This window comes from Mustela nivalis, assembly GCF_964662115.1.
Source record: "Mustela nivalis genome assembly, chromosome: 12".
NCBI classification, from domain to species: Eukaryota; Metazoa; Chordata; class Mammalia; order Carnivora; family Mustelidae; genus Mustela; species Mustela nivalis.
In genome coordinates this window covers 69,961,210-69,978,578 of record NC_139031.1, presented here as the reverse complement: position 1 = coordinate 69,978,578, position 17,369 = coordinate 69,961,210, and the positions used below count along the sequence as shown (strand labels likewise).

Genomic DNA, 17,369 nt, shown 5'->3' with positions numbered 1-17,369 from the left:
AGGAGACAAAACTCATATGATTATCCTACAGATGTTGAAATTTGATAAAATCTTAACATCCCTTCACACAAGTTTCAATATTAGGAATGGGTGGATAGTGTTTCCTTAACATGATAAAATAAATGTCTCTCATCTCAAATGTCAACTTTATCCCTAATGGGAAAACAGTAGAAGAATTCTCATTAGATCAAGAAGAGAACAATTATGCTTAATTAGGAACACCAGTATTATTTAATATTATTCTAAAAGTACTTGCCAACACATTTAGATAAGAGAAATAAATAAAATATAACATAGGGGCACCTGGGTGGCTCAGTGGGTTAAAGCCTCTGCCTTCAGCTCAGGTCATGATCCCAGGATCCTGGGATCAAGGCCCGCATCAGGCTCACTGCTCAAGCAGGGATCCTGCCTCCCTTCCTCTCTCTCTGCCTGCCTCTCTGCCTACCTGTGATCTCTGTCAAAAAAAAAAAAGATTTAAAAAAAAAATCTTTAAAAAAAAGGTCAACTCTCTAAAAATAAAATAAATTATAACTTAGTAAAGGGGAGGAGAACATCTTAGAGAATCAACTGAAAAATTATAACAATAAAAGACTTTGGTCTAGATGTATTAGACAATGCATAGGAGTACAGCTATTCTTACTTTTTGCTGGTGAGAGTATAATTTGGTACTACTCATATGGAGAACAATTTGGAAAAAGCTATAAAAATTAAAATATGCATAAACTTTGCCCCAATAATTTCATTTTTAGGAACATATTCTTGTTCTTGCACATGTACAAAATGATATAGATCCAGGATGATTTTTTTTTTTGCAGCTTTATTTGTAATACATGATTAGAAGGAAACACCCACGAATAGTGAACTGTTAAATAAATTGTGGTGAATCATGCAGTAGAATAATATGTAGCCATTAAAAAGAATGAGGTAACTCTATGTGCGTAGAGTACAGTGGGAAGGGATGAGAGGAAGGTGTGAAGCCATGTGTATGGTAACTTACCATCTACATGTAAAAAGAAAAGAAATGGGGAAAAGCGCACAATGGTTGTGGTTATATTTAAATACCTAAGGAACTTCCAAAAGTGGTTGCCTCTGGGAGTGAAACTGGGAGACTAGAGGAAGGAGTGAGGGGAAGATTTATTTTTTTCGCTATATGATGTTTTGTTATTGATTGGAAGTAAAACAATAAAAAAGCATTAGTAAAATAAAATGCCTTTAAAAGGGCCCCCAAACAAACAGACAAAAACAATAGTAACACAAAGTTCAATAGAAAATAGATAATAGAAAAGAAATAGAAAGAAAATAGATAATAGAAAATAGAAAAGAAATCCATATGGAATCTCTTCGGTGTCTATTGCTACATAACCAATCACTCCAAAGCTGAATGGCTCAAAACAACAAAAACGTAACATTTCTTACAATTCTGTGGGTTGACTGGGCTCAGCTGGGCAGTTCTTCTGCTCACAGGGTATAACTGAGATCACTCAGGAGGGGCTCTTGAATGCACATGATGGTGCCTCAGCTCCAAGACCTTCCTGTGTTCCCTCTCAACTTTCAGTAATCCTGGAGCTTCTTGACAGCATTGCAGCTGGCTTCCAAGATCACAGAGACAGAAACTGCCTGCCCTTGAAGGCTTAAGCTTACAGCTAAGCACAGTGTCACTCCCTCTGTGTTATACTGCTGGTCAAAGTCAATCTCTGGACCTATTAAGATTCAAGGAGAGGGGAAATAGACTCCATCACTTAATTCAAGGAACAGCAAGGAGTTTGTGGTTATCTTTAACCCCTGCAAACCTCCACATTTGCTCAGCTCAAATCACCACAGCTATCACAGCAGCTATTTGGAATTCCTTAAAGTGTTAACAAATCTGGATCAGATCATCTTATGTAACTCCTAGTGGTTACTCTTTCCCCAAAAGAACAAAATAGCTCAATTTTTGGCCTTAGGTTAATAGACAGCAGTTTTATAACTGAATTTTAAATTCAATTATAAATTTAATTTATAAATATAAATTTATAAATATAAGCAAATATAATTATTAATTTTATAATTTGAATTTTAAAATTCAAGAGCTGTTTTTAAAAAAATGTTTAAAATCCAGGTAGAATTTATATAGGTCTGTTTTATAGATACAAAGATCAGGTGGCATATCTCTAAAATCTAGAGAAAATAGATAACGTGAATTTTAATCAACCTTTCTTTTCCAAAAAGAAAAACCAATACATTTCTGTAAAGAAGATGAGTATTTATGGAAGACAAAAGCAACCATAAATCAGAGGTTTCAACAAGCTCTATTATGCACAACAGAGAAGAACCTTGCCCAGGAACTCAGCAGGGCCCTTACTGGCCACCAGGAGTTCCACTGGCTATTTGGGAAGGCTAATGAAGGAGATGTGGGGCTCAAGATAAGGCTACCAGTCCACAAGAATTCAAATATACTGTTGGCAGTAATCCAGCCTTCTCATGGGTCCTCAGATAGGTCTTGCTCCTTCTTACCTCTTAGTTTTTGCACCATTCCTCTTTACTCTCTCTCCTTCCCACACTTTCCCTTTTGGCTTGGCTAACTCCTCTTCACCCTTTAGCTAATGGGTTTATATTTCTCATCCATAGTGAAATTTTCTTTGGGCCTACCCACTTCCCAAAATTAGGTCAGAGGTTCTTGCAGTAATTCCTACTTCTGTTGTATAAATTATTTTGCAGAACTGCCTCACCTCTGGGATCTTAACCCATTATTCAGGGGTGACCCCCAACAACCATGTCTGTACCAGAAGAACAGCTTCCCCGGTCCTGATCAGCTAGTCCAGGAACAGACGCTACACTCAATATGGATAAAAGACATTCCCTTTTGAACTGAAAGACTTGGAGTTTTGATAACTAAGTCACATTAATGAAGCACATCAGAAGGAAAATCCATAAACTCCTACTAAAGAGGTAGAGCTAATTTGATGCCTGCTTAATCATCTCCTCCTTGGATCCTGTTAGGCATCTCTGTGACCTTCCCATGTATCCCTTTCTTTGATGAAGCTATCCAGAGTTATCTGTAGTTCCCAACCAAAGACTTAACATAATTTATAGCAACTGCAGTGAACTCATGTATGCATGTATAATGAGAGGTGTAAGTATACCTGTATACTTACTATACAGTATACTGTATACTCTGTCCTTTCCAGTGCTAGAATAAAAGCTCTCTATATATAGCAGGATAGATGTCTGCCTTGTTTGGTGTTGTATCTTGAACACCAAGCAGAGTGCTTGGAAAGTGCTCCATAAATACATATTGAATGGAAATAAGTGGAAATTCAGACCTGATGAAGCTCCTTCGGAAGAGATTTCACTATGTTTCGAACAGGAGGCTTAAGCCCTTTGTGGGTTTCAATTCCATGTGAGTGAGAAATGCTTTGAGTAGAAGCTCTTGATTGGCTTACTCAGGCAGTCACACAGCTCGACCTTTGCAAGACATCCTATATTATCTGATGGCAAAAGAATTAAGTACAAAGACCCTGTTTACCTTTGGATGCCAAGATTAGCTGATGGAGCTTTCTTACTATAGATGGTAAAATATTTCTAAATTTAGGCAGTGCAGGAGAGGGGGATGGTAGCTCTGTGAACCAGTGGATGCTGCAGGGCAGGGTGGCCCATCACAGACAGACTGGTGAGAGGGCAGCTTGGCAGCAGGAACAAGGCTGGCAGAGTCTCTGGTGGTCAGGCTGTGAGCATGCAGCAGCCGTGACAGCCATTTGCAGCAGGGAAAGCAGCTGGAGGTGGATGGAAGCGAGGGGCCAGAGGCGGGCTCATTTCCTGTCTGCAACAATTCCCTGGAAGCAGGGCTGGCAGAGTTGAAATTTCAGTATCCATCGTGGCTCTAAAACCACACAGAGTTCTAGGATTGCCCCCTACTCCCCAAGCTCTTAGCACTTCCTAGCTAGTGTCACAAGGGTAACACTAGCTTAGCTGCATGCTGGGGTAGTCTGGTAAGAATTCCTGCAGAACACAGGTTTTTAATTCATCACAGAGGTGTGTCTCTTTGTCATTTTTCTTTTCTTTTTTCTTTCTTTTTTTTTTTTTAGAACATGAACCTGCTAGATAGCTAGGTCTAGAGTTAAAAAAATAGGAGCTTTTTACTTCTATAGTTAAGCTGTCTGCTTTCTAATTGCCCTAAAAGATGAAACAATTTTGCATTAAAATATGTCTTGATAACAGCCCAATGCTTGATGCAAAACTGACTCTGAACTTTGGAACGATATCTAACTAAGAGTCAAAGACAAAAACCTGGTCCTCCTCTCCTTCTCCCTCCCTATGAGGGGGGTGGGGGGCCTTAATATGGTAAACCCTCAGGCCTCATGACTCACTCCATTCTTCTTGGGGAAGGTTCCAGCTCTACCAGTTTGAGCTTGTCCAATCCTGACAGGAACTACTTTGCCTATGTACAGGTGTCTCTGTAGAGGTGAGACATTTTGTTCAGTTGCTGAGTCTAAGACCAAAAAATCTGTTTTAATAGCAATTTTATCTGCAATATTTTTTTTCAAGTATTGGTGTGGGCCTATAGCTTTAAAATTTGTGTATAACTGTTCTTAAAAAGCTTTACCGTATACTTAGCTAAGGAGGAATTATACAGCGGGGTGGTTAAGCTCCTGTAGTCTATAAGCAGAGAGCCATGGTTCAGATCTCCCTTCACCTGTTCATTAGGGTGTGACTAGCTCCTAATTCTCTCTGAGCTTTATTTCCCTCTTCTGTGAAATGAAGATAATAGTAGGACATCCCTCAGAGAATGGATGTGAGATATAGTTAGCACATAATAAGTACTCAGTAAATGTTATTATTGTAACTATCTTTAACCCTGGAATATAAAATAAAATTATTTTATAGATTCTTCATCTGGCAGGTTTTTATAAAAATTGCTACAAATCTTTTGACACCATTCCCCTTGAAGTGGTATCGATATCCCTTCCATTTGAATCTGATCAGGCTTGTGACTGCTTTGACTGTTAGAACATGTTGGAAATGACACTGTGTGGCTTCCAAAGTTGTCATGAAAGAACCTGCACCTTCTGCCTCATTTGCTGGAACATTGCACTGCCCTGTACCAAGTCTGACTACTGGAAGGCTTCCACACTTGGAGAGGTGACTTGTATCACTAGCTGACAGTCACACCAGAGCCCAGCCATCCCTGCCGTGGGGTCAGGCGTTTTGGAAGTAGATGCTCTAGTCCCAACTGCTCCAGCCCTCAACTGCTTGAGTCACCCCCTAGCATTGGAGTCCTCCTAGCTGAGTCTCCCCGTTTCACGGTGTATAGATAAATCATTCCCACTGTCCCTGTCCAAGTTCCTGAGTCCATGAATCATGAACACAATAGAATGGCCATCATTTTATGCCACCACATTTGGGGTGGTTTGTTACATAGCAAGAGTTATATGGCACATTTAGAAAATGATGGATTTAGGGGTAATCATGGGGTAAAGAGAAAATTAACTATATCAAAATCATTAGTTCTGATCTTGGTCTGTGTGCACACTTTCCAAATATCTATCAATTCTTAATGATGGCAAAGTTTACTCTTTTCTAAGCTAGGATGCCTGTGTTAATCGGAAGGGCTGGCAGCAAACAGAATGCCATATAAACTCCACAGACCGTGAAGCCCCGAGGGGAAGTACACTAGGCCGTGTAGCAGAGACTTCACTTACTTCTGTTCTTGAGAGAGCTGAGGGGAAATGAAAGCTGAAAAGAAGAGCCCTTGGTTTAAACAGACCCCAATTGCATCCCAACCTATCAGATCAATAATGCAGAGATTCCTCAGATCAATATGCTGAGGCAGTTTTATCAAATGCACCTGCCTATTGATTAATATTCTGACTTTTAAATGTAAATATGCATACCTCTCTGTTGTGATCAGAGTTACAGAATATGAAAGCCAGCAAGATACACAATACCCCTTTAGATTATCACCCTGATTTTATAAATGAGGGAACTGAGGCTCAGGAAAGCAGAAAACTCACTAAGATAAAAGAAGGGCTTTTTAACCCATCCCTGAAGAATACTCCAATGTCCAGGCCTTTCTTCTGATGCAGAAAAATGTAAGAATGGCAAGTACATCCCCTAGGGGTGTACCCCATTAAATCAGATCACAAGAAAGCTATATTTTTAGTCTTTTTTTTTTTTCTCTTCTCCTTACAGGAACACCTTCCAGCACCTAAGACACGTTGTTATATCTTGGTTTTATTATGGATGAATATTAGAAATGGCCACCTGACATTGCCCTATGGTGTTTGATATCCTTTATACTAAAACATCGAAATAACTGTCTTAGAGCTAGTTTCTTGGGCAGTATTCCCTAATGAATTTTCTTTAATTTGGTTACAAAAGCCAGGAAATTTATCTTGTTTCCCTTGACATGCTGCTGTGGTAATGCAGGTGGTCACTGCATTTGAATTCTGGTTTCCCACTGACAGTGTGAACAAGGCAATGCATTTTTTTTTTTTTAAGATTTTATTTATTTGAGAGAGACAGAGAGAGCTTGAGTAGGGAGGAAGGAGGGGGGGAAGCAGACTCCCCGCTGAGCTAGGGGCCTGGGGCTCAGGGCTCTGGGTTCAGCGTTGCACGACTCCTGGCTTGATGCCAGGACCGTGAGATCATGACCTGAGCCGAAGTGTGGACACTCAGCTCACTGAGCCACCCAGGGCTTCCCGAGCAAGGCAATGTCTTAAGCTTTCATTTCTGCTTCCTAACTGAAGCTCAGCATCTTGCTATCTGCATCAGCATTGTTGTGAAGATTAAATCAGGTTCTATGATGCAATGACAACTTTCATGGGAAAAAATGCATTCTTTCTTTTATTTTTTTTTCAAGTATTAGGATTTTTTTAGCTTTAGATCTCTAAAAAAGTACAAATAGCCTGGTGCTTTCCTTTACCTCTGGCCAAAGAAATGTTGTCAGATCTGAAATGAAATGCCTGGTTGCATGTTCCATTTGTTCTTAATCATGGTCCCAAAGATGTTATTTTAAGAATTTGTATGAATACTTTAGAAACCATGGATTGACTTCCATGTTACCTTTGGCCAGAACATTTCAGGTTAAGACAAAAAACAAATAAACAAATGAAAAATAATTTGATAACACTGTGGTTTTTAAAGATGCACAACATTATTTCCCCCATACACAAAAACATGTCCATTTGTCAAGAAATGAGAGCTGGAAGACTTGCTTACAGAGGCACAAGTTTTACTTGTTCTCTTAAAAACTTCTTTCCGCACCAAAATGGTTCCAAACTCTTCTCCCCACTTTTTAGCCAATCAGAGGGGCCTCTTTCAGCTCATGAAACATAAGTTTTTAATTTATAAGGGATCATCTACATTTCTTGCCCAGGGCCTCACAGAAGGACTACATTTTAAATCCAATACAAATGCCTATATGTTTTGCAAAAGTTTTCCCAGACTACGCTATTTCTAATTGCCTAATGACAACAGACTAATTAAAGCAGAGTCAAGAGATAGTTCTTTGCATCTAGTCTTTGGAGAAACTGAGACTAAAGTAATATATTGAGCAAAGTCTTCTTTTATAGTTTAATCTTTGACTTACAGGACAAATTTGGGTAATTATTATCCTACCTTGTTGATGATAATTTAGTGATGGGGATTACTCTTTCCTTCTATACTTGTAAATTTTTTTCAAATGTGTTTTGTGAGATTTGTGTACAAATAATCAACGATTCATATTTAGAACTACTGAATATACTAAATTTTTGAGTCTGCTATATTACATTTTTGAGTTACCATGTTTAAAATGTATATTCTAACAAATTAGAACTGACTCTCAAAATATAAGTCAGTTTAGGATCTTACTATGAGTCGGCTATGAGTGCCCTGTAAGATAAAGGCAAGATAATCAAACTGATTTTCTCTTTTGAGAAGTTGTTTTAGGAAAAGCTATATATATTTTTTTAAAGATTGACCTTTGAAAGAGAGTTTATAAATTGAGTCTCTGTGTATAAATAAATAGAAAAACTGCCACACCATTGTTAAGAAAAGATTTGTGTAAGAATGAAGGAAAAAAAGAGAAGTCACTTAGTTTTAGAATTGTTGCAAGAGAATACATATGTTTGGGAAGATAAGTATTTATGCAGGAATTCCTGGGTTGAAATTCAAGAAGGAATAAGGTAGAGTTCTGGTATGAAAGCTTAGGCAGCGTCTCTAACTTCCAGTGTCTCTGCAAAGGCCGGCCATATGATAGATTCCTAGGTAATGCCTCACAGGTCAGAGGGAATGGCATAGTCGCAGTTTTCTCTATCACTCTCATCTCCCTAACCAATCAATATCCCGTCACTAGTAATTTAAAGAAAAGAGTGAACTACTCCTGACAGGTGAGATACCCAGGTGAGAGTCAAATCTTATAGTTTCAAACTATATTAGGTCTAACACAGCATTTCTCAAACTGCATTTTATAGAACATGAGTGTCCAGCAAAATATTTACATTCTGAGTCCCAGTGGTATTACCCCTATTATCCTGGCATAAAAATTATGTTAAATACTGAAGAATCACCATGATCTGCACACCTCAGAAGCCGCATTTTCTTCTGTAAGTTTTAGGAGTAGACGTGTTCACATTCTGTTACTCAATGGAAGTTCATAGACTGTGGGTCGGATACAAGGCCTGACTCTGGTTCTTATCAGCTATAGAACCTTAGACATGTTGTTTAACTACTTTGAGCATTAGACTCTTTATCTATTAAAAGAAGATAATAATTAGTACCTTACCTCACAGAGTGGTAAAATTTAAGTGACAAAAGGTAGTGTATATATTGTACATGAAGAAAATCAATGCTAGATACCTACGATAGATGCTCAAAAATATAATCTTACCCCATGTTATTCAACAAAGATGCTTCAAGCCTGCCACCCACAAGCCAGCACAAAACAACTCACCTAAAAGTTCAAGGTCCGCCAGGTTGCTTGTGGAGTGTTCACCTAAGTGCTTGCGTGTCCATGTGCACTCAACTGTATGTAATTGGAACTGGATCTCTAGCCCTGGTAATTATCCCCATTCAGCCTGACCTAAGCAGTCTGGAAAAACTTCAGAAGATTTGGGAAAGGCCTGATAAAACAAGATCTTTGATATAAGAAAACTTGACAGAGTCTGAAGCTTGAAGCACCAATATCAAGGAGGAACTGGGTTATGTTTATAGTTCTTGCCTAATTGAAATATTTTTATTACAAAGTTCATAATAGTTTATACTTATTTAGTCATTTTTTAATCTGTGGATCTCAAACGTTTCCACATCCTGAGAAAAGAATATATTTTAGATTAAAGTAAAAATATGCTGCTCATATTTCTCTTCTAACATTTTGTTATCCACAGCCTGCATCACCTCCCCAAAAGACTTTCCATAACACTGTCATTAGTTCCAACTCTGAACTGTTCTTGATTTTAATAGCTTCCTCAGTACCACATAGGTTTAGTAAATGAAATACTGGATTGGTATAAAATAAATAGAAAATGTAGGGTTTTTTTTTTTTTTTAACTTTGGAAGACAACTCTCAGGAAAAGATTTCCTTTTTTAGTTTTACAAGATCTTTTTATACACAATCCATTGAGAGGGAGCTGAAAAAACCTGACTTTAAAAAAAAAAAATTAAAAGAATTGTAACTACTCAGAAGAACATAGAAAGGGCTAAAATAAGCACCTAATGAAATTCAAACCAAACAAGGCCAGTTACCGGAATTTTGTCCCTTAACATTTCTGGGTCTAGTATTTTTCATTATAAACCCGAGAAAATCAACTAGTTCCTAGGTGATGCCAGTTCCATGATCTACCAAGAAAGACTTTTTCTTCTCTCTCTCTCCCTCTCTCTCTTTTTAAAATTCTGAAAGCATTTCTGAGCCTCCTCCCTAGTAAACCTCACTGTCCAGTGGAAGGTAAAATAAGCTTAAAAATTTCAGTAGAACAACTTTTGAAGTAGGAGAGTGTCACCTACTCTGAAAAATAGAACTGAACACTCTGCCTTATTCCCTATCCCCCATCCAGTGAGGGGAGAAGAGGGTTCGGAGCAGTAGTGTTGGTGGATGTTTAAGGTATGTGATGCTTCCTCGTGACTAACACATTAGAGTTGATTCACTTTTCACCCAGCCAGTCACCAAGAATGACCTTGAGAGAATGGAACACATGATAGGACTTTACAAGAGAGGAATGGTAGAAGGGAGAGGTCTTGGTAAAGTTTCTAAGCATGGGATACTATCAGCAGAAGAATGAGCATCACGGCAGAGGCTAGAGAAAAAGTGTTACTGGGAGACTGGTAGGCCAGGTACTGGAAGGCAAAATGAACAATATGGACTATGAGTGCTCAAAAGATCTCAGAGAGCAATATCAAAATTTTTCATGAATCATTATCAATACACATACACACACTCACATATGACACGTGTTGTACATTTAGTACCTGTTGCATTTTCTTTTAAAAAATTTTAGGAACCAGGAAATACTTTAAAACAAATACATATTTTATGAATTTACTATATCCATGAATACTTGAAAAACAATAATATATGTATCTGAGACAAACAGATGTCATTTTGGGTTAAGAGGTAAAGATATGACTGCACATTCTTGAGAGATACCAACATGCTTGGTGATGAAATTCACAGTGCCCTGTTAGTATGTGGTATGAGTACTACCCATCTCAAGTAAAGTGACCTTTATGTCTAGACTAATGTTCAAGCTTCCCAATGACAGAGTGCCCCAGGTTCCATCTTTCACAGTCATTCTGGCCACCACCCCCAAACCACCAGTCCCAGCCCTGGTACATGGGAGAAAGTGACCCTCAATACCTCCCTATTGTCTGTATATCATTCAGCCCAAACTTTTCAGCATGGACTAAAACTTTCTCCTGCTTTCCTTAGGATAACTCAGGCGCACTCACTCCTCACCCCCCACTCCCTTCAGCAATTTAAGTATTTCAGAGCTTCTCTGTCTTTTGTATCTTCCACCCACCTCTTTATCAGAACACTTTTCACCCATTTGCACTGGCTAGCTGTGTGCACGTGCTCATTCAGCGTTGACATGGACGACAGGCTGATCTACCTTTCTATGCCCCACCGCACTTTGTCCTCCTGTAAATCTGGACCATGTCTTTCATATCTTTCTATTCTACTACCTAATATTGCTTATAGCATAAGAGGTGCTTCCCAAGTGTATATTAAACAAATGAATGGATACACAAAAGATAGAAAATAACGTAGAAAAGTATCCTGAGAGTCTAATCATAGGCCAACAAATTCTAGTTGGAATTTAATAATACAATGGCACTTTATTGATAAAACTGAGTCACCTCGTTAAAGCATCATTAAAAAAAAAAAAAAAAAACCGTAGGCGGAAAACAAGAATGTAAGCAGGCTGAGATGATGGATCCTGTTGTTTGGAATTAGGAAGGGAACGTGCAGTTAGCTCTATTCCTTTCAGACTTCGCTGTATTGTTTGTTAAACTGGCATCCCCAGCTCCGCATACCGGTGGAAGACCACCATGCTACTGCAGCCCAGCTTGTGGCTCCTAACTTGCCCAGGTCTGACACTCCCAGGAGCGGCCCTGCGCCATGGGCGTCCCCGGGTTTCGGAAGGCTCCTAATAGCTTTTCCAAAGCCCAGGCTTTTCGCTAGTGATGCTTCTGCTCCGGTCTGAGGCACTCCTTCGGCCTCCGGCAGCGAGGACGCTCCTGAAGAGAGGTCGTCGGGTTCTCTAGATTTTCTGAGTATTTAATACTCTCCCTTTGCTTCTGTTTCTGACTTGATTGAACAGGAGAAAAAGACTACAAGAAAGATAATAGTAGCGGACAGCGCATCTGGTTTTACTTTTTCCATTCCGTCAAAGTTTGTGTTTGTGTTTTGTTGTTGTCCTTCATTTGACAGCAATTCTGTGAACTTCTTGGGGAAATGGCGCATCCAAAGCCCGCCAAGCCCAGGCTAGAGCTCTAGGACGTATCAGAGTCATATTTTAAACAAAACCTTGACAGACATAAACTCAAAGGAAGCCGTGCGCTCCTTAAGTCAAAAGCATCTGTTCTGATCGCTGCGCTCGGTTTGCTGTTGGTAACCAGCGTTAAGGGCAGTATTTTAAAACAAGAAAATGGATAAAAGAAAAGAAAAGCTAAGTTCCGGGGTTCGCCGACTCCTATTCATTATCTCCAAAGCATATGGGACCATTCTCCTACTAGTCCTCGCCCTTTCTTCGGCAAAAGGAAAAGCAACCAAGCCTGTCCCGCTTCATAGCAAACCCACTCTTTGTGCCCGAGCGGTGCCTCTGCCACCACTACTACTTCCTCCTGCTCCCGCCCCCACCTCCTCCCGCCCGCCGCCGGCTTTCGCTAAGGGAGGCAGGCAGCGGGCGCCCTTTGCGCCGGGAAGCCAGTGCCGCGATTGGGCGACGGTCCCTGAGCCTCCAGTTCCGCGTCGGTTTCAAGGCTCCTCCCTCCTGGTGAAAGACAGACTGCGGGGCGCCTGGAAACCGGTCCGAGGGCGCGCGAGAGAGAGGAGAGCGAGCGAGTTGAGGGATTGACACAAATGGTCAGGCGGCGGCGGCGGAGAAGGAGGCGGAGGCGCAGGGGGGAGTCGAGGCCACTGGGCTGCGGAGAGTTGCGCGCTCTACCGGGCCGCGGCCACTAGCGCTGCGCGGCCAGCCGGGAACAAGCGAGCCGAGGGCCAGGAAGGCGGGACGCGACCCCGGCGCGCCGGAGCCACCCGGGCTCTCCCCGCCGCCCACGCTTCATGAATCGCAAGTTTCCGCGGCGGCGGCGGCTGCGGGACGCGGAGCGGGAACCGGGGGAGCGGGCTGAGCGCGGCTCAGACTCGACGGAGGGCACCGGCACGGAAGATATCTCTCTGGCCGCAGGGGGAACCTCTGCCGGCTGCGCCACTGCCAGCCCCAGCCGGGCGGCGCCAAGAAAGGAGCCGAGAAAGTATGGCTGAAGAGGAGGCGCCTAAGAAGTCCCGGGCCGCCCGCGGCCGCGCGAGCTGGGAACTTTATGCCGGGGCATTCCCGGCTGGACGGGTGGCGGAGGGGAGCGGCTGCCGCCGCCGTCCTCCAGCTGACTCTGGACGCTTGGCGCGCCGGCTCTTGCTTCTGCTTTGGCTGCTGGAGGCTCCGCTGCTACTGGGGGTCCGGGGGCAGGCGGTGGGCCAAGGGCCCGGGCCGGGGCAGCAGCCCCCGCCGCCGCCGCCTCAGCAGCAGCAGAGCGGGCAACAGTACAACGGCGAGAGGGGCATCTCCATCCCGGACCACGGCTACTGCCAGCCCATCTCCATCCCGCTGTGCACGGACATTGCGTACAACCAGACCATCATGCCCAACCTTTTGGGCCACACGAACCAAGAGGATGCGGGCCTCGAGGTACACCAGTTCTACCCCTTGGTGAAGGTGCAGTGCTCGGCGGAACTCAAATTCTTTCTGTGCTCCATGTACGCGCCCGTGTGCACGGTGCTGGAGCAGGCTCTGCCGCCCTGCCGCTCCCTATGTGAGCGCGCGCGCCAGGGTTGCGAGGCGCTCATGAACAAGTTCGGCTTCCAGTGGCCGGACACGCTCAAGTGTGAGAAGTTCCCGGTGCACGGCGCCGGCGAGCTGTGCGTGGGCCAGAACACGTCGGACAAGGGCACCCCGACGCCCTCGTTGCTGCCGGAGTTTTGGACCAGCAACCCTCAGCACGGCAGCGGGGGGCACCGTGGCGGCGGCTTTCCGGGGGGCGCCGGCGCGTCGGAGCGAGGCAAGTTTTCGTGCCCGCGCGCCCTCAAGGTGCCCTCCTACCTCAACTACCACTTCCTGGGGGAGAAAGACTGCGGAGCGCCCTGTGAACCGACCAAGGTGTACGGGCTCATGTACTTTGGGCCCGAGGAGCTGCGCTTCTCGCGCACCTGGATCGGCATCTGGTCAGTGCTGTGCTGCGCCTCCACGCTCTTCACGGTACTTACGTATCTGGTGGACATGCGGCGCTTCAGCTATCCGGAGCGGCCCATCATCTTCTTGTCTGGCTGCTACACGGCAGTGGCCGTGGCCTACATCGCCGGCTTCCTGCTGGAGGACCGAGTGGTGTGTAACGACAAGTTCTCCGAGGATGGGGCGCGCACAGTGGCGCAGGGCACCAAGAAGGAGGGCTGCACCATCCTCTTCATGATGCTCTACTTCTTTAGCATGGCCAGCTCCATCTGGTGGGTGATTCTGTCGCTCACCTGGTTCCTGGCAGCGGGGATGAAGTGGGGTCACGAAGCCATTGAGGCTAACTCTCAGTATTTTCACCTGGCCGCCTGGGCCGTGCCGGCCATCAAGACCATCACCATCCTGGCGCTGGGCCAGGTGGATGGCGACGTGCTGAGCGGGGTGTGCTTCGTGGGGCTCAACAATGTGGACGCGCTGCGCGGCTTCGTGCTGGCGCCGCTCTTCGTGTACTTGTTCATCGGTACGTCTTTCCTGCTGGCCGGCTTCGTGTCCCTCTTCCGCATTCGTACCATCATGAAGCACGACGGCACCAAGACCGAGAAGCTGGAGAAGCTCATGGTGCGCATCGGCGTTTTCAGCGTGCTTTACACGGTGCCAGCCACTATCGTCATCGCCTGCTACTTCTACGAGCAGGCCTTCCGGGACCAGTGGGAGCGCAGCTGGGTGGCCCAGAGTTGCAAGAGCTATGCCATCCCCTGCCCCCACCTCCAGGGGGGAGGAGGAGCCCCGCCGCACCCGCCCATGAGCCCAGACTTCACAGTCTTCATGATCAAGTACCTTATGACGCTGATCGTGGGCATCACGTCAGGCTTCTGGATCTGGTCCGGCAAGACCCTCAACTCCTGGAGGAAGTTCTATACCAGGCTCACCAACAGCAAACAGGGAGAAACCACCGTCTGAGACCCGGGGACTCAGCCCATTCCCAGTCGTCGGCTTCGTCCTAGCCACCCCTGTAAAGCTGGCCCTGTGGAAACCTTGCCAAACCTGGCTACTTGAGGCTTCCTCACTAGCCATTCACTTTTCGCAGGCTCCTTTTAACTACCCAGCTCCTGCAAAAGCTTCCGTCCCTGGGGGCAAACGGACTGGAGGGCCCAACTACAGCAGGGGGGACGGACAGACCTCTCTCGTTCTCACACTCTGGTACCAGGACTGTACGCTTTTATGATTGTAAATAGCCTGTGTAAGATTTTTGTAAGTATATTTGTATTTAAATGACCGATCACGCGTTTTTCTTTTTCTTTCTCCCCCTCCCTTTTTGGTTTTGTTTAAATTTTAATTAACTAGGGCTGTTTAACCTTTTGAGGCTTTCCTTCTTTCCCTTTTCCAAGTACTGCAGAGGTAAAACAGGAGCTCGAGGTGCTCTCGCTGTTCTGGCGCGCCCCTCCCTGCAGCGGTCGGGTGCGTCTGGGGCAGAGCGGCCCAGGTTACTTTCCGCCTCCTCTTTCTGCTCCCCTCTTTCCCTTCGGTGTTTGGCGTCAGGGCTCTTTAGATAGAGAACTCCAGGGGGATAGGCCTTTGCCCATCCCAGGTGTGCTCTTGTTGGGGGAGGGGGCAGATTGTGAAGGCCTTGTTCCTTTGACTATCCGAAACTGAATTTTTCCACTGTGGAGAACCTTCCCCCTAGCTTTGAGGGAGGCCCACTAGATTCGGGCTATGGCATTCCCAGCCTCCCTTCCCACTGGCCTACAAACGCCGAGGCACTCTCTTCTTCCACCTAAGTTGCTTAGAGGGTGAGTGGGATGACCAGTGCCAAACTTTTTCAAGTCTTAATTTTTGGTGGATGAGCTCATTTCATTCTCTTGTGTCTAAAACCTGGTATGGGTTTGGCCCGCATCACGGAAAGATGTGGTTGCTGAGATTTGGGAAGAGGCACAAAGCTTTGTGTGAGTTGGGAGAGACTGAAAATGGGGGTTATAAAATGTTAATTTTAGTTGCATACTGATGCCTGGCAAACTGCCTCTAGGACTGAGACAGCCCGCATTTAGATTTTACCTTTCTGTAAAATGGAAACATGAGGGCACCTGGAAAGCTTTGTTAAGGAGTTGATCTCTGCTTTCCTTAACTGGACAGCAGGATGTAAGCTGAATAGGAAAACTTGAAGGAGATATCAGTGTAATGGGCTTCCTCCAAATGAAGTGCTCCTTTCTTATTTTTAATCAAATAATAATTAGACATAGATCAGAAACTTTAAAATGTAAACGTTGTACACTTTCAACATATTATGATGATTATTCAGCTACATATTCTGAGGGAAGAACAATCCACATTAAAAATAAGCTTGTAAAATTTGGGGAGGTAAAGGAGGTGAAATAATTGATGGGGTTAGCTCCTGAAATAAACAAAATATGGGCATGCACATGGTAAAGCGAAAGTGTGTGCAGTTCTCCTGCATTGAATCCTGTGTGCTCCTTTTTGGATTTACAGAAATGTGTCAAATATAAGTCTTTCAAAGCCATTTAAAAATATTCACTTTAGTTCTCTGTGAAAAAGAGGAGGAAGACCGTCCTCTTGATTGTATTGTTTTAAATTTTAAGAGTTTATCAAAATGCCAGTACTTAGGACCTAAATTTATCTATGTCTTTCATACCCTAAAATGACAATGGTCTTTGGATTTGGTATGCATTTATTCTGTTCACTATCACAAAATCATCTATATTTATAGAGGAATAGAAGTTTATATATATAAAATACCATATTTTTAATTTCACAAATAAAAAAATCAAAGTTTTGTACAAAATTATATGGTTTTTGTGCCTGAAAATAATAGAGCTGGAACTGTCTGAACTATCTTTGCATTTTATAGTGTCTCATAGCCAGTCCCAAAGTATAAAAATTCAGGAATTCAATGAAATAGTCTGTTCTTAAACATTCAGATTAGCCCTTAAAGAAGTGTCCTACTTGCAGTGTTGCGACAGACATTGCCCAGTTCCTAGACAGCATCTGCTTTCATGACAGTAACAATATAAAATAGAAGCTTCCAAATTATTTCTTTACTTAAAGAGGATAATTAAAAAGAGAACTCTAATTTTAATATTAAGGCTTTTTGTTTTTCCTTTCAAGGGGTAAATTTACATGACTTTTTATAATATGGAGGTTTATTTAAATCATCAGGCACCACCTTGGTCATGATTTTTTAGGGGTACTGTCTTTTTCATAATCTTGGGTATTCCAAAACCTTGAGTAGGTAATCAATAAATGGTTAACTGACTGTGTGTTTATAAGCATTTTAAACAGTAGTCAGGTATATATGGTTGTTTTTGTTGTTTGCTTTGGAAGACCCCATTTTTATATTGTTCAAGGATCCTTTTCCAGAGAAATTATTTAGTTGGTCTACTCTTAGAATTTATACATATATAGATATGTATATGACATGTATATATATACATATATAAACACATATATATAAGT

The 17,369-nt window shown here is 43.2% G+C and overlaps 1 protein-coding gene across 1 annotated transcript; it reads left to right on the top strand.

Moving 5' to 3' along the window:
• Positions 1 to 12,428: 12,428 nt before the first annotated feature.
• Positions 12,429 to 16,698, top strand: FZD1 (frizzled class receptor 1). The gene has a single exon (XM_082692289.1). The coding sequence runs from the start codon at positions 12,933 to 12,935 to the stop codon at positions 14,859 to 14,861; it is 1,929 nt and encodes a 642-aa protein (XP_082548415.1). The 5' UTR covers positions 12,429 to 12,932; the 3' UTR covers positions 14,862 to 16,698.
• The last annotated feature ends 671 nt before the right edge of the window (positions 16,699 to 17,369 follow it).